The sequence below is a fragment of the Rhinolophus ferrumequinum genome, chromosome 21 (genome assembly GCF_004115265.2).
Source record: "Rhinolophus ferrumequinum isolate MPI-CBG mRhiFer1 chromosome 21, mRhiFer1_v1.p, whole genome shotgun sequence".
In the NCBI taxonomy this organism is placed as follows: Eukaryota; Metazoa; Chordata; class Mammalia; order Chiroptera; family Rhinolophidae; genus Rhinolophus; species Rhinolophus ferrumequinum.
The window spans coordinates 51,134,631-51,160,635 of NC_046304.1; the positions used below are offsets into that span (position 1 = coordinate 51,134,631).

The window sequence follows — 26,005 nt, forward strand, 5'->3', positions numbered from 1 at the left end:
CCTGCCTCAGCTCCCTCATCTCAGGAACCAGCAAGGGGGGCGGGCCCCTCCGGGAAGGTCGGCACAAAGGGCTCAGTACCAGGGCAGTGTCCTTGTTCTCATAGAAGCAGCCCAGGGCTCAGGGCCCTTATTCTCCCCAGCTCCAGGGACGGCCCTTCCTGCCCTCAGCCTGGAATAGGGGGTAGCTGGGGGCAGGAAAGTGCAGGTGCCGCCCCAGCCCCAGGTACCGTGGGTCCTCTGCCCATAGGAATGGAATGGTTGTGCCCATCACCTCCTGGATGGCTCCCGGTGTGGGGAAAGGGGGTTGGGGTGAGGTACAGGTGCAGTAAATGGAGTTGTCCCGGGCTGCCTGCCCCTTGGCCCAGTGAGCCCCCTTATTGCCACCATGAGCTGGCGGGACTGGGGGACTCCGAGGGTCTAAGGATTTAACTCCACCCCCTCAAGCGACCCCCTGAGGCCCTCCAAGGGACCCAATCTGGTTTCTGGACAACCAAATCCCCTAGAAGTCCCGTAAGGTTTCCACTGTCCCTTTGGGCCAAACCCCTGCCCCCAAGCTCCTCATGGCTTCTCCCCCTCTCCAAAATAAGGTTCCAGCTTTCATTCTTCCTGAGGCCTCAGATCAAAAGGTACTTCCCTAGAGAATATCATTTAATACATTTGAGACATCATCCATACAAAGTTAGCGTTACATTTAAAAAGTAGGACCATAATATAAACCAGTAGAAAAACGGGCTTGACTGAGCCACCTTGGGCAACCCCTGGGCGTGGGTCCTTGGGGGGGCCTAGCCTCTGGCCCCCACTAGGATGGGAGTGAGGCACAGGGTGGTGGGGCTGGCCGTCGTCAGAGCCAGCCCTGAGAGGCAGAACACTTGAAGGGAGGGCAAAGGGACAGGGAGCACAGCCTCGGCTGGCTAAGAACACGCAAAGGCTCCTGGCTTCCCAGTCTGCGTTTCGTGCTGCTTCTCTGTCCCAGACCACAGCCAAACCTCTTCCACCACATGGGCAGGCTCAGGAGGCTACTGGTGAAAGGGCAGAGAGGGGAAGAAACACGGAGGGGGCCGTGGTGAGGCAGGGGTGGGAACCTGGTGGGACACCCGGCCATGTGCCCGGAAAGGCACACTCACAGTAATGGTGGGCGAGGACGCACCCGTAGAGGCTGGGGTGGGAGATGGCAGCAGCCTGAGGACTCCGGGAGGAAAGAAACCCTCCCTCCAGGAGGTGGGCAGGACAGCAGGGCAGACGTCGGCCAGAGCCCTGAGCTACAGAGAAGCAGGTGCTCTGAGTGCCCCCCAGTCAGGGCCAGGAACACGCAGGCCTGAGGAGGGGGACCTCAGTCCCCCAAGGAAGCCGTCTGTATGACCGTCTCCGAGGCAGCCTCGCCTGGCGGGGCACCACCGGGGCCGGGCGCCTGGGCACCGCCGGTGAGTCTCTGGAGTGCGGGTGGGGTGGGGTGCTCTGCGGCAGGCAGCTGGGCCCAGGCACAGCCCGTGTGGTGTGTAGCAGCCTCGCCCGGCCCCGCCGGGCAGGTGGTCAGTGCAGCACCTGGTCCAGCTCGTACTTCTCGCAGAAGCGGTTAGTGAATGGGAAGCAGGTGAGGTACTCGATCCAGGGCCAGTGGATGGGGTGGACATAGAGCCAGATGACCAGAGAGGCGAAGAGGCCGGCGAAGACCAGCAGCGACACCAGGATGAGGGCGCGCTTGCGGTACTTGTCGCTGGTGCCGAAGGTGATGTAGGGCAGGAAAGCAAAGGCCAGCAGCAGGCCGCTGAGGAAGCCGAAGATGTGGGCAATGTTGTCGATCCAGGGCAGCAGGCCACACACGAACAGCAAGAGCACGACGGCCGACAGTTTCAGGAAGGCCTTCCAGGGCCGCTCCAGCAGCTGCCAGCTCTGGAAGAGCTCCACGAAGAGGCAGGCGAGGAGGCCGAACTGGGAGCCGGCAGGGCCCACCTGATGGGGGGGGTGGAGGAGGGGACACATGTCACTTCCAGGTCCCAGGTGTGCAGGGAGCCCTGGGCACAGCTGGGCTGGAGCACGGGACCTGGGTGATCCTATTTCAAAGCCCCTCCCAGGGGTGGGGGCCCGAAGCTGAGGGGACGGGGGACAGCTGGAGCTACTGGATCAAGGCTGGGCTGGTTCCACCCATCCTTTCAGCGAAGGGGGAGACCTCCTATGTGCCAGGTGTAATAAAGCGGACAGATGAGCTTGCTCCAGGCAGGGTGCAGTGGGGAGGGGTCAGGCACTGAAGGAACCAACAGCATTAGGTTGGACTGATCAGAAAACTGCCATTTCTGTAGGTCAAGCAGGGTCACACACTGGCAATCTCCTAGGGCTCACACTGTACACATGGGACATGGTGGCAGGCAGTGGCCATGGCCATGAAGAAATGAAGCAGGGAAGAGGAACAGAGTGAGGGGCAGGGTTCAGGAAGGCTTTTCTGGAGGTACCATCTGACATGACTCAGGGACATCACGGCTCCCTCGAGCCGGGGATTAAGGGCTCAGCCAGTAAGCCCCCAGCTTAGCTGTCCATCCGCTTTTGAGCCCAGCATGGAAGGAGCCATGTGTCCCTCTGGCAGACCCCGGGTGGAAGGGGTGGGGAGCAGCAGAGCCGGCCCTCCCTACCTTCCCGCCCGGTCCCGAGACCCTACCTCTGCCCGGTACGGGAGGAAGAGGGCACTGGCGAGATTGCCGGTGATGCCGCTGAGAATAAAGATGATGGCGATACGGTGCCAGCCGGCCAGCTTCTCCAGGTCCCGCAAGATGGTCATTTGGAAGACTACAGACACGAAGCAGTGTACCATGCTGGGCGGGGGACACACTGGCATCAGCCTTCCCACGTCTACTCACGGCCGCCAGCAAGGCAACCTCAGCAGCAGCGTGGTGTGGAGGACTGTGCTGGCTGTTCCCCGGGCAGGAGCCCCTCCACCAGGGGTCCAGTGGGGCGACACCACAGGGGTCTGGGGGGTGGGCAGCAGGGAGCCTTACCCAGCATGGAGGAACAGCGACAGCCAGAGCCTATAGAACTGGTCTGGGACCTCGGGGTTGAGGAAGGGTAGCAGCCCACATACCTCATCCAAGCAGTGCACCTGGGGGTGAGTGCACGGGAGTCGGTACCTAGGACCCACCTGGGTCAGAGGCCCTGATGTGGGGGGCAGAGCCCGACACCTGCTCCAGGGGCTGCCCTGCCCAGCTTCTTATGCCCAGGGCCCCGCCTGGCCTCCTTACCTGGGAGCAGAGCGTCGCCTCTTCGTGGAAATAGCCGTGCATAAACTCGCAATACTCCCGAGTGGTGATCTCACAGCTGGAGGGACAGGGAGGCAAGGGGGCATATCAGGGCACTGAGAACCCCTGCCCACCTCGTCTGGAGCCAGCGCCTGGCCACAGCCAGCATCACTGGCGGGAAGGCAGTGCTCCTCTGCAGAGACCCGGGCTCTGGGGAGAGCTTCCTTCATCCTGCTTGCACCATGGGTGACCCCGAGCACACGAGGGAGGACATCAGCCCAGGTGTGGGTAGAAGAGGAGGAGGAGCACAGGAAGCTCTGGGCAGGGGTCCTGCCCGGCTCACCTGCCCTTGGTGCCGATACAGCAGGGGCGGCCCTTGATCTGACAGTCCATGTGCAGGAAGCCCGAGTGGTTACTCCTGGCCTGCTCCGTGCAGATCTGTGGGGGAGCACCAACAGGACTGGGCCCGTGCAGCCCAAGGCGCCCCCTCTCCACCCGTCCCAGACCACTCCCTGCCCCGCACTCACTGGCCACTTGGTGATGTCATCGGGCCAGATGTGGGCGCCGCTGGAGGCCGGCTCCTCGCAGGTTCTGAAGGCAGAGGTGAAAGAGGGCAAAATGAGAGTGTGTGGCACCCCCAGCCACACCTACCAGCCCATGTCCCTGTGGGCAGCACAGACAACATACTACTCAATGCCGTCGTCTCAGCCCCATCAAGGGCTACCCTGGGACCGTACCTGGGGTCCTGATGGCACACGGCCCCTGACGTCCGCTTCTGGCCCAGGTCGGACTTGTCCATGGGGGGCCCAGTGTCATCCTGCCACTTGACAAAAGTAGCCAAAGTCTCCTGGAGGATGGAGGTGAGCTGATCATGCCAGGTCAGGGCCACCCCCATCAAAGAGGTCAAGGGAGCCTCTAGGAGAGGGGCTCCTCCTGGTTTCCAGGCCTCAGGTCCATCTCCCAGACCCCCACCCCCGGGTGACATTCCCAAGACCTGGCTTTCACTTCTCTGAGGTTGGGGAGGTCAGCACCCGCCCTGTGCTGGGGGTGTGTACAGGGGTGCGTGAGGCTGGGGAGGGCAGAAGAAGGAAGAGGGCATGTGGCCACTGCCCTTGAAGGGCCCCTCCTCGAGGCCAGGGCAAGTGTACAAGGTGCAGGGGACCAGAGTGTGGCAGGGTTGGTGGGCCCGGGGTGGATGGCGGCCCCTGCCCCCACCGAGCAGTCCTTCCGCTGGGTCTGGATGCAGCCTGAGTGGTCATTCTGGACACAGCAGCCTGAGTCCCGTTCCAGGTCTCGCTCCCGCAGCACCAGCTGCTTGATCTGCCTGTCTTTCCGGATGCAGGGCGAGAACTTGGCTCCCAGGTGGATGAGGTCAATCTGTCCGGGGTGGGGAGAGGGTGAACTCGGGCCCAGACCTGAGCGTCTTCCCTGATGAGGTACGCTACTAGGCAACTGACCCCCTCCCTGCCCAGCTGGGGGTGACAGGGCTCAGGGATTCCCTGCTGAGATGCTGGTCCCCCCCTGGCCCCTCACCGAGCTGGGGCCGATCCAGAAGTTCTCTTGCTGGATGTACTTGACACTCTCATATACACCTTTGTTCCTGAGCACCTAGTGTAGAGGTGGAAGGAGCGGCTCAGGCACTTCGCGTCCCAGGCTCAGCCGCCAGGAAGGGGCCGAGGGGCAAAGCAGTGGGAGCGCAGCACACCCTCCTGCCTGGGCCAGGTGGTTGCCATGGGTGGGATTTGGTGGCCTATGACACTGAAGCCCCTCAGGGGGGCTGAGACGCCGAAGGTGGAGCCCCCCCGTCTGCAGCCCAACTCACCAGCTGGGTGGTGATGTGCTGGGCGAAGCCCACGGGTGCAATGCCGTACGTGCAGATCACCAGCAGTGTGATGATGATGTGGACGAAGGTCAGCCAGTAGGTGAAGTAGGGCCTGGGGCAGAGGCCTGGGTCAGCAGCGCAGACACTTAGCTCTGACCTGCTCCCCACCCCCCGACCCATGCCATTTCTACCTCCAATTCATCCTTCACCACAGTGACTTTTAAAACGCACCTCTAGGCGTCTCTCTCCCAGCTTAAAACCCTTGGATGGCTTCCCGCTCCCCTTGGGATAAAGTCTAATATCGACCCCCTCCCACTGGCTGCTAGGCCTTGCTGTGCCTGCCCACCTCCCCAGACTCCTTCCTCTCCTTTTGCAGTTGGTGGAACACATACTGCTCCCTGCAACCCCAGGGCCTTTGCACACGATGCTTCCTTTGCCAGGGATGCTCTTCCCATCTCTCTTCAGCCAGCTAACTGCTGCCCATCCTGACTGCATCCCCCCTACCACGCACGCTGTGCACGCCCACTCTGTCTTCTTCCAGGACACTCGCCATACCTGTTATTACTTGATGATTTTGTAATTTTGGGTCCAGTATCTACAAGATCATTGCCAACTGTCCACTCTGCAAGAACTGCCCCTCCCCAACCCTCTGGCTTCCCCTAAGGTCTTGGGTGTGTGTCCCCCACACTCCCCTCACTCATGGTTGCAGCTTCTAACTGTCCCTCTGACCCGCCCTGCCCTCTCTGCTCCATCCTGCTGGGGCTCTGTTGCAGGGCTTGTGTGCTGGCACTCAATGAATGGTTGTTGACGGACAGCTGCCTGGGAGCTCGGAAAACAGGGAGGGTGGAGAAGAGGCGGCAAGAGCCTGAGGACCCTTCTCGGGTGATGCTCCTGCCCACGGAGTGGAGTGCGGCCACCGCGCCCGCTCACCGGTGGCTGTCAAAGCTCTCCAGCTGCCGCTGCACGGTACTACTGATGCTGCGACGGTAGCTGCGGTTCAGCCAGTTGCCCACCACGCCCAGGCCGTAGTGCCGCTTCTGCCGGTCGAAGGCAAAGTGCTTCACCTTGGAGGCAATGCGCTTGCCACGCTTGGCCACGGGGGCCGGGGTGCGGCCGTGCTCCTTCCTGCCGGGGATGGTGGCATCTCAGCCTGATGCCCGTCCACACAGCCCAGGAAGGGGCTCAGGAGGGATTTGTGGTCTGGGGGGGTCCCCTGCAGGGTCACTGGGCTCTAGGGAGCCCTTTACCCACTATGCCACCTCCACCTGCAGAAGGGGCTACCCAGAACTCAGAACTCACAGAGGGATCTGCACCCCGTCGGGGGAGACGGGCGAGGCCGACCGTGGGATTCCCCGGAAGTAGTTGGCAGAGAGTGGGGGAGACTCAAACACATCGTCAGCCATGGAGCTCATTTCTTCCTGGGGTGGGGGTGGAGTGGGGGACACAGAAAGAGTAGTGTGAGGAGTCACTGTCCCCGATACTGCCCCCAGCAACTCAAGGACAGGACAAGGAAGGACACGCAGGCTCTTTGTGTGTCGGCCCTCAGGGTGATTTTCCTGGCTGGCACCCTGTCCCACCCCCTGTGTCACTCTACCTGATAGAAAGATGGGGCCCCAGGAGCTCCACAAGGTGGCACAGCCCATCCCACTGATGGGCCTTTGGATCTCTCATGGTCAAGAACAGGTCACCCCTCCTAGCTCCCAGGCTACGGGCTACCCTGTCCCCTGCCCTGAAGGCCCACACCCCATGCTTGCCTTACTAAAAAATGAGGAGTCAAACGTGTCTCCCCCATCGACCGCGTCTTCTTCCAGGAAGCTGGGGTAAGCGAAGCTGCGTTTGACCACCGGGCACCGCTGTCCAGTGGCATCCAGCACCGAGCGCCCCTGTGCACAGGGCAGAGGCACAGGCTTTAGGCGTCCCCGAAACCAAAGGAATCGTCAAGCCCACCCTCCTGGGAATAGCGCCTTGGGAGGCGGGATCCTGCCCCAAGCACGGAGGGCTAGGAACAAGGCACCAGCTTCTCCACATCCCTGAATGCACCATCTCTCTCTCCATGTTTGCTGTTATCGTCTCCCTGGTGACCTCCTGCCCTCTGGTTTGGGCAGCTAACACCCCACCATCCGACACCCTAACTCCTACACCCCAGTCCTGGCTTCTTGGCATGGCACACCAGTCCGCTGCTCACCTTTTTGACCCCATCTCCTTCCATTCCTCTTCCAACTAAAACCTTCCTTCACTAATACCACATGGAACCACCTGCTGCTCCCCCAACTGCCATGCCCCTTCCCACCTCCAGGCCTTTGCATAGGCCATTCCCTCTGCAGAGAATGCTGTTCCCTTCCTTCCTTTCCTGGCAAAATTTTCCTTATGTTTCTGAGCTCAACTCAAGTGTGTTCCCTGACTTCAGCCCCTCTCCTGGGTGAGATGGGGCAGCACCTCCTCTGGGTGGGTCCTATACTCATCACACTGAATGGTGCCATCCGCCCTTACCTGGGCTGGGAGCTCTTCCAGGGCAGGGACACTGGCTCATTTCACTCTGCAGCCCCCATGCCCAGCACACACGATGGGCTCGGCAAACATGGGCAATGAGTGCTGACTGCGTGTTTCATTGCCTGCTTCCCCAGCTTATATGTCATTGCAGACTAGAGAGGTGGCAGGGGCTCAGGAGGGAATTGGGGGTAGGACGTGGGCCTGGCTGCAGGGCCCCCTCTCTGCCCAGGGATCCCAGGCATACACTGCCCTGGGCACAGAAGCAAGCGCCTGGGTGAGCTCTTGGGGGCTGCTTTGGGGAGGGAGGCTGGGCAGAGGCGGGCAGGCACCTCACCTTGAGGAGGGCAGCGGCAGCTTGAAAGCTCATATGGGCCACAGACATCCTCTTGCGGCGAGGCAGGTGGGAGTGGCCAGAGCGGACGCTAGTGAAGGAGGTGAGGGACAGGACCCCTGGAGTCAGTGGTGGGTGAGGGGCGTGGGGCCGGTCCACCTCGTCCGGGTGGCGGAATGCCCGGCCTCGGGCCAGCGGATCCACAATCTGGAAAGGAGGGAAGTGGTGAGCACAGAGGACCGGGCCCCTGGGTGAAGTCACCATCACCCCTCGACCCCCAGTGGAGCCACCTTGGGCATCTTGCAGGGTTTTGGAGACTCGGTGCCCTGGAAGGAGGGCACCTCCTGGCTGGGGAGCTCCAGGTCCCTCTGGCACGAGGCTTTGAGTCGGCCGTAGCGCACGCTGCAGTGGTGCAGGCTCCTGCGCTGCCAGTGCTGTCGCTTCATCTCCCAGTCGCCGCTGACGCCGAACCACTGGGCGGTGCCCCTGTGGGAGCAGAGAAGGGGGGTGTGTGCGCATGCCCGGTGGGGCAGCTACGATGAGAATGACGGGGCACATGCACGTGCAGGGGGCAACGTGAAGTGACAGGGCACACGTGTGTGCAGGGGACCTGATGTGCAAATTGAGATGGTCCATGTTTGCATGTGAGGGTAACAAGAGGTGACAGGCCACATGTGGCAGGGGTAGATCAGCTTGCCCCTGAGCCCCTGGTTTGGTACCCAACGGCCAGGTGAGCACAGGTGGAATAAACTTCAGAGCATGAGGAGCTGGGCTGGCAAAGCCTCTGGGAGCCGCTGTGAGGGGCAGTGAGCCACTCCCAGCTCCCTGAAGCCCCGCAGAATCCACTGTGACTTCCTACAAGGCACATGTCCCCCTGGCGTCAGCTTCCCCACCTGCAACATGGTGTTAGGTTCTCATGTTCCCTCCTGCAGGGAGCTGCTGCTCACTAATGCCTGCCTACACCTTCTAGGATGGGGACACAGGGACCAGGCCCAGCAAACGCCCAGGTGCCGAGAATCCCCAGGGCTGCGGGGTGGTGGCCAGGCAGAGCGGGAGGGGTGCTCACTTGCGGATGCTCTGAGACAGGGAGGTCTGGCGGCGGAAGCCGGGGCGCTTCTCCGAGCTGCCCTCCGGCCATCGTCCCCGTGGCTCCTGGAGGCTGACGCTCTTCAAGTAGGCTGGATTCCTGGGCCTCTGTGGGGAGGCAGGAGAGAGGACAGAGCGTGGGTGTGCGTGCCCTCGTGCACAGCGACGGCACAGCACCCAGATCCTGGGATAGGTCTTCTTTGGCTCCCAGTGTGAAAACCCTGAGAGAACAAATGTCAACCGCAGTTTACACCCCCCTGGAACGGCTTGCATTCTGGATGTAAGATTGCCATTTTGTGATGTTTTCAGCAAACCCTGGCATGCATTCTCCTAACTCCCTATTCAGTGCTCCCTCGTCACGCCGTGGTGTTCTTAGCCTGTTTCTGTATGTTCCAAAGAGCCCTTAGGGAGAGTGGGTGGCATGGACACAGCTCCCCTTTATGCCCCAGGCTGCGCAGAAGCCCACGCTATTTCGAGGCCGTTTTCAATGAGCTCTTTATGGACCAATGGTCCAGCTGTTGATTCATTTCCATTCTCTCAGAGAAGACAAGATGCTGTTGGCTCAGGCTGCTGATGGTGAAGACGCACGTGCCCCTTCACCCAAGTCCCACACAGCCCACAACCCTCAGAAGGGCCTGGGCGAGGAGATGGCAACAGCCGGTTCCTGGGGTGGTGGGGGGAGGGGGGCGGATGAGCCCGTTCTCCAGGACAGTTTCCTGTTTCTCCTGGGCTACCATGACATGGAGCTCCTCAGCTCAGGGCCTACTTCCTGTGGTGTTTGGGGCCAGGAAGGAGGGGGTACAGGCCTAAGTCAGGGGCTTTAGGGGCTACACAGGCAGCATCAGCCTCCTCCAGGAAGTGGACTGCATGAAAGGTATTACGTGGACACATCTGTCACCTGTGGCAGGACAGCGAGCCCCCAGGCCGCCCACTTACCTGGGGCAGCATGCTGGTCTGCTCATCAGGGGCTGGGGTCTCGGGTGGCGGGATGGTGATGGACAGGTTGGGGGGCTTCCGGCTCTGCAGGCGGCTGCCAGACACAGAGGAGACACTCTCGCCATTCTTGTCAGCGGAGGCCATGGCGGCAGGGGGCAGGGTAGCTGGAATGGAGAAGGCACAGGCGTGTTGAGATTCGGCAGAACAGGAGGGGACATGGGGACCCAGGTACCAGGGCCAGGCAGCCCAGACTGAGAACAATCTGCCAAAACTCGGTCCTTACCAGACACTAAACTGAATCTGGCTGAGTGGAGTATTGTAAGAATGTCTGTTTCTGTCCCCCTTCATTTGCATTCCAGACCAGGAGGATCTGAAAGGTCCCCAGCTCTCCATCTTGTCCCATTTCTGGTCTCTGTTCAAGGACCACATGCGGGAAGGAGCAGGAGGGCAAAGGGTGTGGCGCTGTAGAAATCCTGGCTGTCAGGGGGCCAGAGCCCTGCCTCCATCCCTGGGGCAGGGCTTGGGGCAGCGCAAGGAGGCTGGGGAGTAATCCGGTGCACCCAGTCACAGACAAGGGTCCCCCCCCCACCCCGCGGCTGTGCTCAGAGCAGTCCCTAGGCTGGGAGGGAGGAAGTGGCAACTCAGCCTAATTCTCAGATAGGTTAGAAAGCCATCTGTCCCTGTCCCCCTATGACTGCCGGGTTCCCTTTTTCAAAGGTAACTGAAACTACCACCTGTCTGGTATGTTTTTCTTTTCATGGAGGAAAATAAAAAAATAACAAAAGACGCAGAATACTATGAAGGAGACAGTGGACTCAGGGCCTGCCTCGTCACCCACCCTCCAGAACGGAGCTGCGTGCATATCCTTCCAGATGCCCCTCTGCGCCTGGAATAGGACACACTTGTACCTTTTCTTCGGTAGCATGCACATTTCCCATCAACACAGACAACACAGGTCTTCCTTATCTTTTCTGACGACGGCAAAGATTTCATTGAGTGGAACGTAACAAGATTTATTGAATTCCAGATCGGTGGCTATTTAGGACGTTTCCAGCATTTCAGACTCGTGTCCAGTGTTAACGAACTCTCTTGCCTACACTATGTGTGTCTGTCCAAGTACTATCACAATACGAAGTTCTAGAAGTGGAATTGCAGGGGTGACGAGTAAGGGTGTCTTGAATTTCAATAGACCTTGCCAAATGGCCCTGCCAGGAGGTGGCAATTTACTCGCATCTGGGTAAATTTACAACGGTGCGCTCCAATCTCCACATCCCTTTGATCACACCAGAGTTAACACCCTCTGCCTATTTTATTCTCTTCATTTCATCACTCACACTGCCCTGTGACCTTTTTCTTGCTAAAATCCTTAGCTCTTTCTTCATCCCACTTCCCAAAGTTCCTAGGGCAGGTTTGGTTTCTCCTCGCCTCACACAACGCCAAGGACTCCACACCCATCTTCCCACACGAGTGACAACCCTGGGGGTGCACAGATCAGGGGGACAGTCACATGGGAACCTTCCAGCTAAGAGCACATGGGGCCCAGGTGTGGGACAGCAGGGCAATGCAGCAGCCACATGTGTTCCAAATCTGTCCGTCTCCTCTGTCTCTACCTGGCCCCACCAGAGCCACCATCTTCTCTCACTGTGATCCTGTAGGACACAGCAGCCTCCCGACGCCTCTCCCTGCTGCCCCTTGAGCCCCCACTCCCATGACTATTCTCCACGCAGTAGCAGGAGTCAGTTTTTAAAAGCATGAATCATACCATGTCACTCCCTGATTAACATTGCCCCAGGATTTTCTGTTGTCACTTAAAATAAAGGCCAGACTTCTCACTGGGGCCCCTGGGCCCTGTGTGGCTTTGTCTCCTTCTTGTCCACTCCTGACCACCCGGCCACCGTGGGCCTCTCACTGTCTCGCACCTGCCAAGCTCTGCTGGGAGGTACTGGGAGGGTTGTGGTCAAAAGTACAGACCAGAGCCGGGCAGGTTGGGCCTGAGCAGCACCCAGGCCTGCACTCGACCACGGATCACCCAGACACTCAACTACGACAGGGGCAGTAACTTCCTCCTTCCTGAGCAGAGGATGAGTGAATGCGTGACACACACGCAGGCAGTATGTCCACAGAGAAACTTGCTCTGGAATGTTCACAGCAACGTGTTCAGCAGAGCCAAAAGGTGGGAACAACCCAAATGCCCATCAACAGACAAGTGGACAGACAAAACGTGCTACATCCACACGCTGAAATAGTGCTCGGTCACAAACGGGAGTGACACGTGCTACAAACATGGATAAACCTCGAGGACACTGTGCCCAGTGAAAGAAGCCAGACCCAAAGGCTGCGCGCTACAGGAGTCCATTCTTATCAAAGTCAGCAATAGGCAAATCTATAAAGACAGAAAGATGAGTCTTTGCTGAGGGCTGGAGGAAGGAGAGTGGGGGAGGCAACAGCCGAAGGGCGTGGGTTTCATTCTGAGGTGATGGAAATGTTCTAAAGTTGACTGCGGTCGTGGTTACACATACCTGGGAATATACTAAAAAACCATTGAATTGTACACTTTAAAGGGAGGAATTTTATGTGAATTACATGGCTTAAATGTGAATTATATCTCAATAAAGCTGTTTAAAACACATTTCAAGGGGCAGCCGGTTAGCTCAGTTGGTTTGAGCACAGTGCTCCTAACACCGTGGTCGCTGGTTCGATTCCCACAGGCACCAGTGAGCTGCGCCCTCCACAACTAGATCGAAGACGACTTGACTTAGAGCTGAGCTACACCCTCTACAGCTGGATTGAAAACAACACTTGACTTGCAGTGGGTGGATCCTGGAAAAACAGACTTCCCCAATATTCCTCAATACAAAATAAATAAATAAATAAATAAAAACACCTCAAGTAGGTACTGCATAAATGTTGGGCCTCTGCCCATGCTGGCCCCATCATCCCCAGATGAGATTATCACACAGCAGAGGAGGCAGCCCCTTCTCATCATTCTGGTCCCAGCTTGAGCACCACCTCTGAGGGGCCCTCCCTGACTGCCTGAAGCAGCCACCATGTATCCACTGCTGCATCTCCACGGCCGGCCGGAAGAGTGCTGGCCTACAGGTGGCAACACGACGCATTTGTTGAAAAACAATTAAACTGCAAAGTAAGCCAGTGCCTTGGGTCCAGCCCTTCTGGCTACCCAGCTTCCTACCTTCAGAGTTTGGGCTTGGTTCACAGCTTCCTGAGTGTGTTGCAGAGGTCTTTAGAGCATGTTCTAGTCCTTCCTTCACTGCACAGATGCTCTGGGGTCCCACTTCAGCTCTGGAGAGGTCGATGCATGCAGAGCCAGATGGAAAGATGGACAGGCAGCTCCAGGTCGAGCAGGTCGGCTCCGTTGGTGATCACAGCCTGTCAGCCTATGAGAAAGAGCAGGGTCAACGAGGCACGTCAGGACCACTGTCTGCACACCTTTCTGACCTCAGCCTCCTCACGTACAAAGTGCGGATAACTCCACCCGCCTTATGGATACGGGATTAAAGGGTGTATGTTCTCCTCCTTCCCCACTGGTGCAAGGGTCCCTTGTGATGGCCACTTCAGTCCCAGGCAGCCAGGGGACTCTACTCTCCGGGTGTTTACCAAACACAAACAAACAAAAACCTATACATTCCTGCTCTGGGCTGGGAACCCCAAATCAAGATGGTCCTTTTTGTTTCTTTGTTTGAACATAACTTTACTAGAAATATTTAACTTAAAAAAGAAAACACCAGGAATTGTTGGCCGTCTTCCGATTAAGATTTCTTTTCGATTAGAATCAGCCAGATTATTTAAGGCAACGTTCCCACGATTTGGAAGTGTTTTGTTGCTGTTGTCTTGGTTGGTTCATTTCTTGAGGTGAAATCCACCCAACACAAAAGTAAGCATTTGGAAGTGAACAACTTGGTGGCGTTCCTCTTTGTTTCTGAGAAGCCGGGCTATACTCTGTGGGCATAGCAGGGCACAGAGCAGGCCCTCCCTGAGCAGAACCCCAAGGGCTGTCGGGGGAAGGCAGGCCTTGCTGGTCCTTCACGTGCATTATCCCACTTCGTCCTCAACACCCACTTCAAGGCACACATTATCATTGCTTCCATTTTGTGGCTGAGGAATGGGGGCCCAGAGGAGCTAAGTAACTTGCCCATGCTCACACAGCCAGGAAAGGGAGCAGTGGGGACTCAAGTTGCTCTGGCTCCAGAGCCTGAAGTCTACTTGCTCTGGTTCCATAGAGCAGTGTCCCTTTTCCGTACTGGGCCAGCGCCTTTGGTTGCTGGAATCCTCCAACTACAGGTGAGAGGCACTCTGAGTGTAGAGGGGGCCCCAGAGAGGGATCCGAGGCAGAGCTGAGAGCTAAGGACGCTCCCCACTTCTTTAAGGCTTGACCAACAGATGTGGGCATCCTTCCTTCTATCCCCAAGTACTGGAAGTCCCAACTCCATGTCCCTGGGCAGACTTGCCGTGAATGTTCACGGGCCGATGGGTCTCGGTGTTGGGCAGGCTGGCTTCGCAAGAGTCCTGGGGGCCAGGTGATGCCACTCTGAGTCCGCTCTAGGGACAGCTCCAAGACAACAGCCTCACCTGGGGCCCATGCACGGAAAGTTCCCTGGCTTGTCCTCCATTGGGACCAGGGTGCAATGAGAGGGCATCAGGTGGGCACTGCCCTGGGAAACTGGCACCAAGAAGGGAGGCAGGCAGGCAGCAGAGGAAGGCTGGGGCTGCCAGGCCTGAGCTCTGGTAAGGTCACCAAGCAGGTAGGATCCTTCTGGAACTCAGAGCTGATGACGCCTCCCTGGAATCAGCACCCCATGTCCTTCAGAACCTGCCCTCACATGCCCCCAGACACAACACGTCCCCCATTTCCCACCTCCTCTCATCTGAGGTCCTGCACCTGGCACACTAGACTCCACCTCATCTGCCTGGCCTACTAGCTGCTTTAAGGAAGGTAAAATGTCTCCTCCTCCAGGAAGCCTGCCCTGTCACCACCAGACAGAATTGACCACTTTCTCACCTGTTCTCTCATAGCATCCTGCAGAGATCTGCCTATGTGTAAGTGTCCCCACGACCCTGGGCAGCACAGGGTGTGACACACAGTTGACACCATTCATCAATGGTGCATCTGCCCATGGCTGCCGTAACTGGATGGAAGGCAGGTGAGAAGGAGGGCACATGCATGGCTGAGGATGGCCAGGCCACATCCACCCCGGATAGAAACTGTCAGTCCTGCTGCCAGCTCAGGAAGCAGCACATTCTGGAAGGTTCCACTAAGTGCTGCCTGCCCCGCTGCAGCTCTGTGACCACTGCAGGGTTAAGGATAAAGGATGCTGTCCCAGGATGAGTCCTCAGTGGACCTCCTGTTCCCTCCTCCCCAGCACAGCCCAGACTTCCCAGCCAGCCCTCCTACCTCAAGGCCATTCCATCCCTGGCCGGGACCCCTGGCCGGGACCCACTGTGCTGCTGACATCTGTGCTCATCTGACAGGGAAGTATGGCAGACACAACCGCAGGCTGAAGGACTAGGGAGATGGGACTGGCCCCAGGGCAATCCTGGAGGTCCCAAGGAGAACTGGCCTGGCCCTAGAGAGCAGAGGGTGGCGGTGGGAGGGGCATGGTGCCCGGGAGAGCCACTTGTACCGTCTTCCTAAGCAGTGGCCGAGTCCTGGCCTGTAAGCAGCCCCTCCCCAACCTCAGTTTCCCTCTCTGTTAAGTGAGGGAGTTGGACAAGGTGATGGCCCAGCTTTGACACCCAGGAAGCCCACACATTGGGTCTAAAAACAGCCCTTTCCCCCAGCCCCTCTCCACCATGGATGGGAGATCCGTCTGCTCCTGAGACGAACTCCCAACCTGTGCAGACACAGTGGGTGGGTGCACCAGAAGCCCAGCCCTTTCCTCAGGGCTCCTTCCTCAGGAGTGAGGGTTTGGGTGGGGGGCGGGCGGTTGGCAGTGCAGGCGTGGTCATACCCACCCTGGGTGCCTGCAGTAACCCAAGTTCAAGGCGAGGAGGAGCTCATGCAGCAGAGACCAGGCAGGAAAAGTGCTGGAGCTTGGGGAGTGCCCCGCCCGACACTTATCTCCTGCACCCCAGAAGTGCTTGCTCACTGCAGGAAATTGTGACATCCTGGGACCAGGCTTCCTCCTAACCCACAGTCACATCCGCTGCTCTGAGACCCCTGGCCTGCCACAGCACCCAGCCCATGGGGGCTCTGGGTGGGGTCCAGCATGGGGTGAGGGTGGGGCCGATCCACAGAAAAAGTGAAGTGCAGCATTCACATCATCCAAATAGAGAGGTACCCCACCTATCCGGTCAACACTCCCACCATCCTACACCCCGTAGCCTAAGCCAGCTATGAGCAACAGCCAGGACCAGGCACATGTGACAGAACCCACTTGCTGATGCCACAGGAGAATCCGGTTTCCCCACAAAGGGTGGGGCTGGGCACTGGCAGCTAAGCCCAGGCGACGCACAGCCAGGATACGCAAGGTGTCCCCCAGGGAGGTCCCCAACAGCACTACTGTGCTGTCCAAGCAGGATGCTGGAGGGGCTCACCGTCTGCCCAGTCTGACCCCAGGCGCAGTTCCATCTGTATCAAGGAGTCTGACTCCAGTCCCCTCCCTCTGTCTCCACCTGCCTGCCACCAACGCACACTAGCAGGTTTCTGAAGGCTCCCTGGTCTCCCTAAAGGTGGATGGGTTCTCCATACATAATCCCAGGCTCTGAGGACTTTGGGAGCAGGGAGAGGGCAGCAGCTGCAGCTCTGGATGGAAACAGACTGACCGGAAGGCTCAGACCGCCTGAGGCCAGAAATGGGGAGAGAGGGGAGGGAGGGGGCCCTTGGACAGGGGCAAGCAGTCCCTCCAGAGAGGAAAGAGGCAGGCCATTGTTAACCACTAGATAGGATCAGGAAGTTTAAGGGACCTCCCAGAGGGAGGGTTCAGGTCCCCTAAGTGAGGAAGTAAAGACGTTACTTCCAGCTGGCCCAGGCTCCCAGCTCCCAGCCCTAGGCAAGTAGGCAGTCCAGAGGACTGGGAGGTGGCCTGGGGCGGCTGGGAACCTGTCTGTCCCCCGCTGACTCACAGGATGACAGGGGGAGGGCCGCAGCAAGGGGCAAGGAAGTGGCCTCTCTCCCTGCTTCCCTGACACAGAAACCGAAACTTGATTTCCCTACCCAGAGCCCTTATGGGAACCTGTCGTTTTTTAGAAAGCTGTGAAGAGGAAGCTGGTCCTCACCAACTGTGCAATCCCCAGCAAAACCCCTGGTTCTGCTGACCTCAGAGAGTGGCTCCAGCCTACCCCGCACCCCTCAAGACCCGGAAGGAGCAGCTTATGTAAAGGCTGTCATCTAGCCTGGTCTCCCTGGGTCCCCAAGCTGCCTGCACAGCCAGTGACTCACCCCAGCACACCTCTTCGGGACGCTGACCAGACGGAGTGGGGACAGAAGCAAAAGGCAGGAGAGTGCAAAGAAGGCCGGCAGAGGGTCTGGGGACAGGATTTGGGAAGGAAAACGGAGACACAAAAGAGAAGGAAGCAAACTGTCCCAGTTGGAGGATGAAACTCAGTCATCAGAGTTAGAGAGCGGCAAGGGAGGAAAGAGACTCTCCAGAAGCCACACAGAAGCTCTCGTCTGCCTCCCTCTTGGCTAAGCGCCCACTTCCCTAGAGGGGCAAGTCGGCGCACACATTGGTGCACACACACTGCACTGGCACAGATGCTTCAGCCCGGCTGCTCTCTGCGGAGAGGGAAAAGGGAACCACCTGCGGGTTAGCACCCGTCCCAGGGGGAGAGGTCCCACTCAGGGAGAGCCCCTGCCCTGAAACCCCTAGTTCAAATTCTCCCACCCATTTTAAAAGCTTTGCTTAAATTCAGACAAAGAACTGGAAAGGTAGGTTCAGGAGCCTGGTGACCCACTAGCTTTTCTCCATCAGACCCCAGGTTCTGGGCTCCCCTTGACCTAGTTAAGGGTGGTTTGGGCAGCATGGCCGACCACAGACACGGGAAGCGGGAGCTGGGTTCCAGGGCGCTGCCAAGAACAGGGTGTGAGGATGTGGGGGTGTGGAGGGGGGCTGCCGTGTTCTTACAGCATCACAGACTCCAATGCCACTCTACACCACCCATCAGGCTCTCACAGGACAACACGGCTGTGGGGTCGGCAGATGTGTCAATGTCCCATCCTCTGTGGGCTCCTGGGGTCCAGGAAGCCAGCTGAGCTGGAAGTACCTGAGCCCTAAGTCCCTACATCCTAAGAGGCTGCAGCTGCTGCCAACATATGGGGCAGCTACCACTGGAAGTGGGAGTGCCGTCAGGCATCCCCAACTGGACACAGTGCTGGGCCCTGCCCACTATGGTGCCCTCCCAGAGGCCTCTCTGGGACTGTCTGGCCTCTAGAAGCTGCTGATGGAAGCAGAACAGGGGACAGCAGGGATACAGGTGCCCGGATGGAGGCCTGGGACAGTGCCCTTCCACACCACAAACAAACAGCAGCAGTTCCCAGAGCCTAGGGGCAACTGCAGCATGGGGCATCAGAGGGAAGGGAGCACGCAGACCAGCCCGGGATGCTGTGCCCAGCGGCCCAGACTTCTCTGGGAAGGTGGCATGTTCCACCCCAGTTCTGCTGCTCCCCCGATCACTGCTGTGAGTCTGAAGTGGCACCTGGGGGCGCAGAAGGCCCTGGTCGTTTGGGGGCCAGACACCAGGGTACAAGTGGGGTCCTGGAGAGAGAGTCCACATCGCTGGGCACCCGAAACAGACTGCTCCAAACACTCAAGAGGATTTGCCTCTCTCAGGATCTTGGGGTTCCAGGAGTCAGGTTTTCACTGATCCTTGGAACTGGCAGACCTAGCACATGTTCAGTGGTTGGGGGAAGGATGGGGTGTTGCATGAGTAGGGGAACAGAAGAGCCCCATTTCACTTCTGCGGGGGGCTCCCCGACACCCAGGTGTGACCAGGCTCTTTCCTCGATCACCCTCGGTACCCAGAGTGGGGCTGTCTTGTTTGCGATGGTGGAATCCACCCAAGTTCCTCCTTGTGGTCTGACTCCTGATGATGAAAACACTGTCCAACTGGGGAGATAGTCTTCGGCCCAGGCCTAACTGCTGTGGGATCTTGGGCAAACCATTTAACATCGCTGAGCCTTAGTTTGTTTATGCTTAAAACGCTCGATGCCCTTGTCACCATTAGCTAGGGCTCACCCTGGGAGCACACACAGATGAGGGATAAAGTCTTGCCATATTTGACAGAGAGGTAAGCACCTTGTCCAGTGTCGTTCAGCCAGAAGTCAGGCCCTGAGCTGCCCCTGGGTCCTTTATCTCAACACACTCAGGATGGGGCTGGGTGCCCCTCACTTCTAGAAGCCCACGTCAGCCCCTCAGCAGGGAGGGAACATGCAAGGCAAACACTTTTCAGCTTGTAAACAGTCATTAAGGAGCTAATAAACCGATGTCCCAGAACTCTGCCCTGGGGCTGGCTGGTTCCCTGGAAGAGGCTGGCCCCAACCCCAACTGCTAGGGCTTCAGGGCACTTAGACCCGGCCATCCAGGCCACTCACACCAGGGGGACTTGCAAAGTGACCGAATCATCACTACTCCTTCACCATCACTGCCCCTTCACCTCGCTTTAGGGCAGCATGGCTTCTCTTGTTGAGGAATAAGGGCTGGGGGGCCAGCCACAGGGCTCAAACCCTGGTATGGCCACCTACCCACTGGGAGGCTTTGGGCAAGTCACCGCTTCTGAGTCTGTTTCCTCTGCTGTGAAATGGGGTGAGGGTCCCCGCACAGGGATCCAGTAGAGATGACATGAGATCATGAATGCACAGAGCCTGGTACGCAATCAATGGCCAGTAATTGATATCGTTTCTTATTCCTGGCTGCCCTCTGCCTTCATTGCTCGCTTGGTCTCTATATCTGAGGTGACAGATCTCTACTTGACAGGTGGGGAAACTGAGGCTCAGAGATGTTAAGTCACTTGTCCAAAGTCCCACAGTTAGAAGTTGGTGGGGCTGTGACGCCCCCTTCCCCCATATTCTGCAGCTTCCTGTCACCTGGAACTGGTGAGACAAAGTGGCAAAAGAACAGGCCTGGGGTGGTGACTCTGAGTAGCCCAGTTCTGGGAGGAAGGCCTTTGAGTCCCTCCCACCCCCCACGCAGAAATGACATCACCTAACACTTGGGCAGCACTTCTCAGTTTTCACATTCTCTCATCTCTGTCCTTATCTCATTGTTTTCATTGGCTGCTAAGGTCAGATGTCCTTCCAAGTGCGGCTCCAGCCCAACCTCACAGCACATCCCACAATTTCTCTCCTAGGCCTTCTGGGGCCACCCTGGGGTATGACCTGGAGAGAGCCACCTGGAGAGGGGGAAGGTACTTCTTGCTGGGGGTCAGGGTCAGGACTACCTGACGACGCTCTTGGCATTGGCTCTGGTGCCACCCGTGGAAAGCAGAGAAAACCAAGGTTCTGGGCAGACTGCCCTGCACCTGGCCCAAGAGCCGGGGAGCACAGCCGAGGGTCACCACCTCCATGACACCCCCACACACACACACACACCATCATGACACACATCTGGCAGGTGGGAAAACCCCTGGGCGGGGGTGGCAGCTCACAGCCTGATCCTTCACTCCTAGATCGACACCCACCCTCAGTTCCTTTGCCCTCTACGGAGCCGAGGTCCGCCCATCCAGCCCCGGCCACGTCTACAGAATAACACCGCCAGCACTGCCATGCCTTAGCGTGTTTTCCATCATCCAGTCCCCCTAACAGCCCATGAGATAAGTGCTATCACCACAAGTCTGTGCCAAGGGCACAGAGACACGCTCCTACACCAATCACGATACGGTTATCCTCATGGCTTCCTCACCACGCTCCGAGTGTGGCTGGGCGCCGGGCCCAAGGCTTTACATGAACCACCCCTGGAATCTCACAGCAATCTTCCCAAGTAGAGTACTGTTATTCTCTGTACAACTGGGGAGACTGAGACACAGATTATTTAAGTGACCCCCATCCTACTGACCACACTGTGCCTACCAGCCTCCGGGCCTTGTATCTTGGCTCCCCAAGCTGGGAGTGACCCCTTCCCACCGCTCCTCCCACCCTCCAGGCCAGAGTCCCTGATTAGCCTACCTTGTGGGCACTGCCCACTTAGACCCAACCACTTTCTTATGGAGTTGGGGTGAGGGCGGGGTGCAGCCCAGAATATTCTTCAGGCAGCTTTGGAATTGCAACAACTTGCATCTGGGTCCCTAGACAAATTTACTAAATGCAGAAATGTCGACATGGTGGCTCTCTGTACTTCCCTGAAGACAAGATGAATTTTCCTTTATGTCTGTCTCCCGTATAAAGGCAATAGTAACTTTACGGGCAGTCTGAGAGAAGCCCTTGTTTTCCCTAAAGACAAGACAGGCAGGGCACCTCCTCCTGGCCTGTGTCCCGCGAGCTGCCTCGCCTGGCAGCCTCCCTGCCCTGGCCACCAAGCCAGGTCAGCCTACACTGGGAGGGCGCTGGCTTCCCCAGCACCCCTCCCCCGGCCTGGCTCAGCGGGATAGGAAACTGGGAACAGAGTGTGAGCTCATTCTGGAAATCCCCAGTGTGTGGCCAGGGCAACACTGAGACCTGCTCCAAAGTGGGTGGCACAGGGACCCACAGGGATGTGCGGGGTGGGAGGAGCCAGGGGGAGCACATCCATGTTGCACCATGGGGCAGCCAGGGGCCACCCTGACTCCATCTCTACTCATCCCGACCCAAAGGGGAAGCACCAGGTGGCACATCCAAGTGACTTGGTTATGAACAGGTCCATGCATGCACAGACACACACACCCCTGCCCTCTTCCTGCTCAGATGGTGTCCCATCTGGGGCAGAGTTTACACAGCAGGTGGAGAGGAACCCAGAAAACAGGCGACAGCAGTGTCCAGAGCTCTGGCGACAGTAAAAACACTTCAGACCCAGGGCCATACTCAAATCCCCGTGGCCTCTGCAATGTATGTATGGTGTGATTTATTCCTCCTCTTACAGAAACACAAGTCCCCTCCTGGACAGTGAGTGTGTGTGACACCAGGCAGGTAGAGCTGCAGCTCAGAAATGAGCGAACCAGGTAGGAGTCACTTGGTGGTCTGTTTACGGGCCGGTGGCACACACAAGGATTTGCAGCTGGCCCGGGAAAGGGCAGCCCAGGTTCAGTGCTGAGCTCCACCACTTACTTCCTGAACAGCTTTGTACAAGACTGAGTGCTGTCTTGTACCTCGAGAGGCATACACAGATGGGGGCCCCTACTGTGGTTTGTTTTACTGAAAAGATGGGAGTCTCACTCCAGCCTTTGAAAGTTAAAAAAAAATTTTTAAAAACAAAACAAACCCCAAAACCCCAAAAAGCAGAAATCAAACCAGAATTGCCACCTGCACTCTTGGCCTACCAGGATTCCCAGGCCAGGAGGCCAGGGTCCAGAAGTGCACATGACAGGAGGCAATGGATACTGCCAAGAAATGGGAAGGAGGGCAGTGGTATGGCCTGGATGCCTGGGCATAGGCGGCTGCTTCATCCCATCCTGTTCCCACAACAGCCACCAGCCCCATTCCCGGAAAACCAGTAAACCTGGAGCACATTCTTTGAGCCCAACTCAAAGGATTCAGAGGCATCACCACCAGGGGTCCCCCTGCCCTATGGCTCTGATGTCCTCCATCTCTCACCATTGCTAATACCAGGAGCGGGGTGCCTCGCTCTCCCACCTGGCCTGTCTAACCACAGAGGAACTTTTTATTGCAGGAGGGAAGCAGATTGGAGAGCCATGAGGAATTAGGAGACTTGTTATATCCCTTGAGTGTTATTTTCCTGCTGTGAATACTGGAAGAGTTAGGTGTGAGTTCACAAGGGAAAATTCCAGCAGGTCACATGGCATCGGGCATCTATGCCTACGTCAGCAATCCAGCTTTGGGAAAATCTATGAGAACAGAGCTCATACCCAGGGGGACATCTGAGCTCCTGTGTGGGAGGCTGCTCTAGGGGTGAAGTACTCCAGGACTGTTCCCAGCCCCCGCACCCCTTCTCAGCTCCTCCCTGAGACATCCAGACCTGCTTCCTGCAGGGCCCAAGGTTTGAACAGGAAGAGGCAGGCTTAGGGCACCAAAGGCAGCCTCTTGCTAGGGGAAAAACTACCCTCACACTTTCTTACCTCTTATCTCATTTGGGTTTATTCCAAGTTCCTCCCCTAACCCCTGGGAAAACTGAGGCAGGGAGGGGAAGTGAATGAGAGAAGTACAAGGATACCTTAGAGATATTGCGGGGTTTGATCCAGACCACTGCAATAAAATGAGTTGTAATCTTTCTGCTGGTGGTGGGTCTTGCCTTCAATTTGTAAAAAATGCAACATCTGTGAGGCGCAATGAAGCGACACAATAAAACGAGGTATGCTTGTAGCTTGACGGGCCAGGTGCAGCTGCAGGATTTCTCAACCTTAACACAGCACTACTGACACTTTGTGAGCCAGCTCATTCTTTGTTGGGGGGAACTGTCCTGTGATGTTTAGCAGGACTGTCCTGGCCTCTACCCACTACCGTGTTTCCCCCAAAATTAGACCGGGTCTTAGGGCTTATGTTCAGGGGATGTCATCCTGAAAAATCATGCTAGGGCTTATTTTCTGGTTAGGTCTTATTTTCGGGGAAACACGGTAAATGTCAAATAGCAACAATACTCACCCCCCTCCCCCGAGCTGTGACAACCAAAATGTCTTTAGATATTACCAAATATCTCCTGGTAAAATCAAGCCCTTAGTTGAGAGCCATTGCTCTAAAATAAGCTTTGCTTTCCACTCCACCCTATGCCCTACCTATAGAGTCACATAAACATAACACAGATCCTGGGCTCATTTTACCAGCAAATGTAAGGCACAAGGCGCGGGGGTGAGGGGAGTGGGGGGCTGTCTTACATTTAGCCATTTGGGAAACAGCATTCAGTCCACGTGTAGGGTCAATCCCTCAAGCCTTCCCCTCCTCAGATACTCCCACCCTACAGCCTGCTCCCTTCGTCTTTCACCCAGTTAGGCTGGCGCTGAGACCTGGGCTCCTCCTCAGCGCAGAGGTGGGGGCGTCTGTACCATAGGGGACATATCTCTCTCTAACCTAACCCAATGCGGTGGAGAAAAAGAGGGTATCAACCTTTCCAAGGCCCTCAGTCCAGAAGTCAAGACCCCTGGGTCCAATTTCTGAGCTGCCGTCCAGCCTTGTTGTGCGAGCCCATCCTCCCCACCAGTTTCCACCTTGGCCGGACCCCGAGCCACCCCCTGCGCTGCTCACCCCTAGAGAGGGGAGGGGAAGATCTGAACTCAAGGCCCTTCTGGGACGAAGGAGGGGCTGCACCATACTGCCCTGGGGCAGTCCTCTCACTTCCACCCGGGGTTTTAAACTGCTGCCCAATCGTCCTGTCCCCTCATCTGGTGATTCGTTGCCCAGGGACCCCTTAGACGTCTTGTCCAAGGTGAGCCCCAGCGGCCGGCAGACCTGGTCCCGCAGCCCCGTCCGAGTCCAGCCCTGGCCTTTGGCCTCCGGTTTGGTCCACGTGGGGCCCGAGCGTTCCGCAGGGCGGGCGCCCTCACCAGCGGCGCCCCGCGCCCCAAGGCGGGTTCGGGCGCGACCCCGCAGACCCTTCGGGCGCCTGTGGCCTGCAGCTGAGAGCCCGGCCCCGCCCCACCAGTCGACCGCGCTCACCTCCCTGCGGCCCCAAGTCCCCAGGACGCAGCTCCGGGCGGCCCCGCTAGCAGCTGGGCCGTGACTCCTGGGGGCGGGGCTCCGGCGCCCCGCCTCTTCCCTACCTGCGCCGGGGTGGAAGGGGAGGGGCCAGGCTCCGGGGGGCGGAGCTCCGGTCGGCCCTGGCCACAGCGTCCTCTGCCGCTCAATGGGCTCGTGCCTGCCCCACCGCGCTCCACCCAGTGGGGTCCCCGCCTAGGCAGAGTCCTGCTTTCCGCCGGAGCAGGTCGTTCCGGGCGCAGTCCTCTCTTCATAATCTTACAAAGCACATAATCCTTGTCTGAACTGCCATCATCACGTCACCCCCAGGTAAAACCACTCCAATAACAGCCACCTCCCATCCCCGTCAGTACAGCGCCCTCGTTCTCAGGCCAAATAGGCCTGTTCCCTCGAACCTTTTAGCACTCACCCTTTCCTTGAAACACATTTGGAGTGTCTCAACTAGTCCAAGTCCTGCTGCAGCTCCCGCCTCCGACCTCGGCCACTCTGACCTCGGCCACTGCCCCTCTGCTCCACTACAGCGAATGCGCCCTCCTCCGCATCCTCCTGGGGCGGAGGCCCCTTCCCAGGCTAAGGCTGGGTCTTGCTCAATTTCCCCCGCCTCCACCCGCCCCCGGCTCCAAGCCCAGAGCAGACAGGCACTGATGACAACAGCGTGCAGAGTGTTTGCCACAGGGAGAACTGCTGGGTGCCTGCGTGGGCCGCTGGGGTCTCTGGAGGAGTCATAGGAATCGCCTTCAGAGCGGACCCAGTGAAATCCCACGTTGCCTCTGGGCCGATGACACAGACCTCTCTTCACAAAGGCGCCTGCAGCAGACGGACGCAGAGGAAAGCGCTCAGACTCAGACTCGCGGCCGGCCGGGTCAGCCTCCAGGGCAGGGAGGCTGAGGCCCAGACCCCTCTGAGCCGGTTCTTAATTTGCAAAGTAGCAACGCCTGCCCTGCCTTCTCCCACAATTGATGGTGGGGATGCAGTAAACGACACCTTCGAAACGTGGGCGAGTGTTAGCTAATGGAGTTCTTATCAGAGGCAGTGGGAACTCTGGAGCCAGAAGCCTCAAGTTCAGGTCCTGACCCCTGCCACTTACCACCCGTGTGGCTTCCTACAAATCCTTCACCCTCTCTGGCCTCGGCTTCCGCCTCTGTAACGGGGTAATAACAGGCCCTGCCTCTTGTAAGGAGCCCCTTGAAGGGTAAGTGGCTGGCGCTCCTATTAGCTGCTCTTGTTACTATTACTGTTACTGTTATCACGTGAGGACCCCAATGTCTCCTCACTGTTGAGCCAATCTCTACTCGCTCTCTGCCCAGAGAAGCTGTGCTTTGATTCCTCACCTCCTTCCACTTCCGCAGCTTCTTCCCCAGCCATGCTGCCCCTCTGCTGTCACTGTG

At 58.0% G+C, this 26,005-nt stretch overlaps 1 protein-coding gene across 4 annotated transcripts; it reads right to left on the minus strand.

Moving 5' to 3' along the window:
• Nucleotides 1-631: 631 nt before the first annotated feature.
• Nucleotides 632-25,159, minus strand: RHBDF2 (rhomboid 5 homolog 2). Of its 4 annotated transcripts, none has more exons than XM_033089738.1 (19): nucleotides 24,579-24,670; nucleotides 13,080-13,284; nucleotides 9,890-10,053; nucleotides 8,934-9,061; nucleotides 8,158-8,353; nucleotides 7,871-8,074; nucleotides 6,801-6,929; nucleotides 6,346-6,464; nucleotides 5,977-6,171; nucleotides 5,047-5,158; nucleotides 4,758-4,832; nucleotides 4,440-4,601; nucleotides 3,962-4,071; nucleotides 3,752-3,815; nucleotides 3,568-3,662; nucleotides 3,228-3,303; nucleotides 2,988-3,088; nucleotides 2,651-2,804; nucleotides 632-1,950 (listed from the first exon to the last, which is right to left on the minus strand). In XM_033089738.1, exons 3-19 carry the CDS (start codon nucleotides 10,031-10,033, stop codon nucleotides 1,531-1,533), a joined length of 2,484 nt encoding a protein of 827 aa, XP_032945629.1. In that variant the 5' UTR covers nucleotides 10,034-10,053; nucleotides 13,080-13,284; nucleotides 24,579-24,670; the 3' UTR covers nucleotides 632-1,530. The 4 variants fall into 4 exon arrangements, with proteins under 4 accessions (XP_032945629.1, XP_032945626.1, XP_032945627.1 ...); XM_033089735.1 differs by lacking the exon at nucleotides 24,579-24,670 and adding an exon at nucleotides 25,027-25,159 and having other exon boundaries at nucleotides 1,531-1,950; XM_033089736.1 differs by lacking the exon at nucleotides 24,579-24,670 and adding an exon at nucleotides 17,286-17,567 and having other exon boundaries at nucleotides 1,531-1,950.
• Between the last annotated feature and the right edge of the window lie 846 nt (nucleotides 25,160-26,005).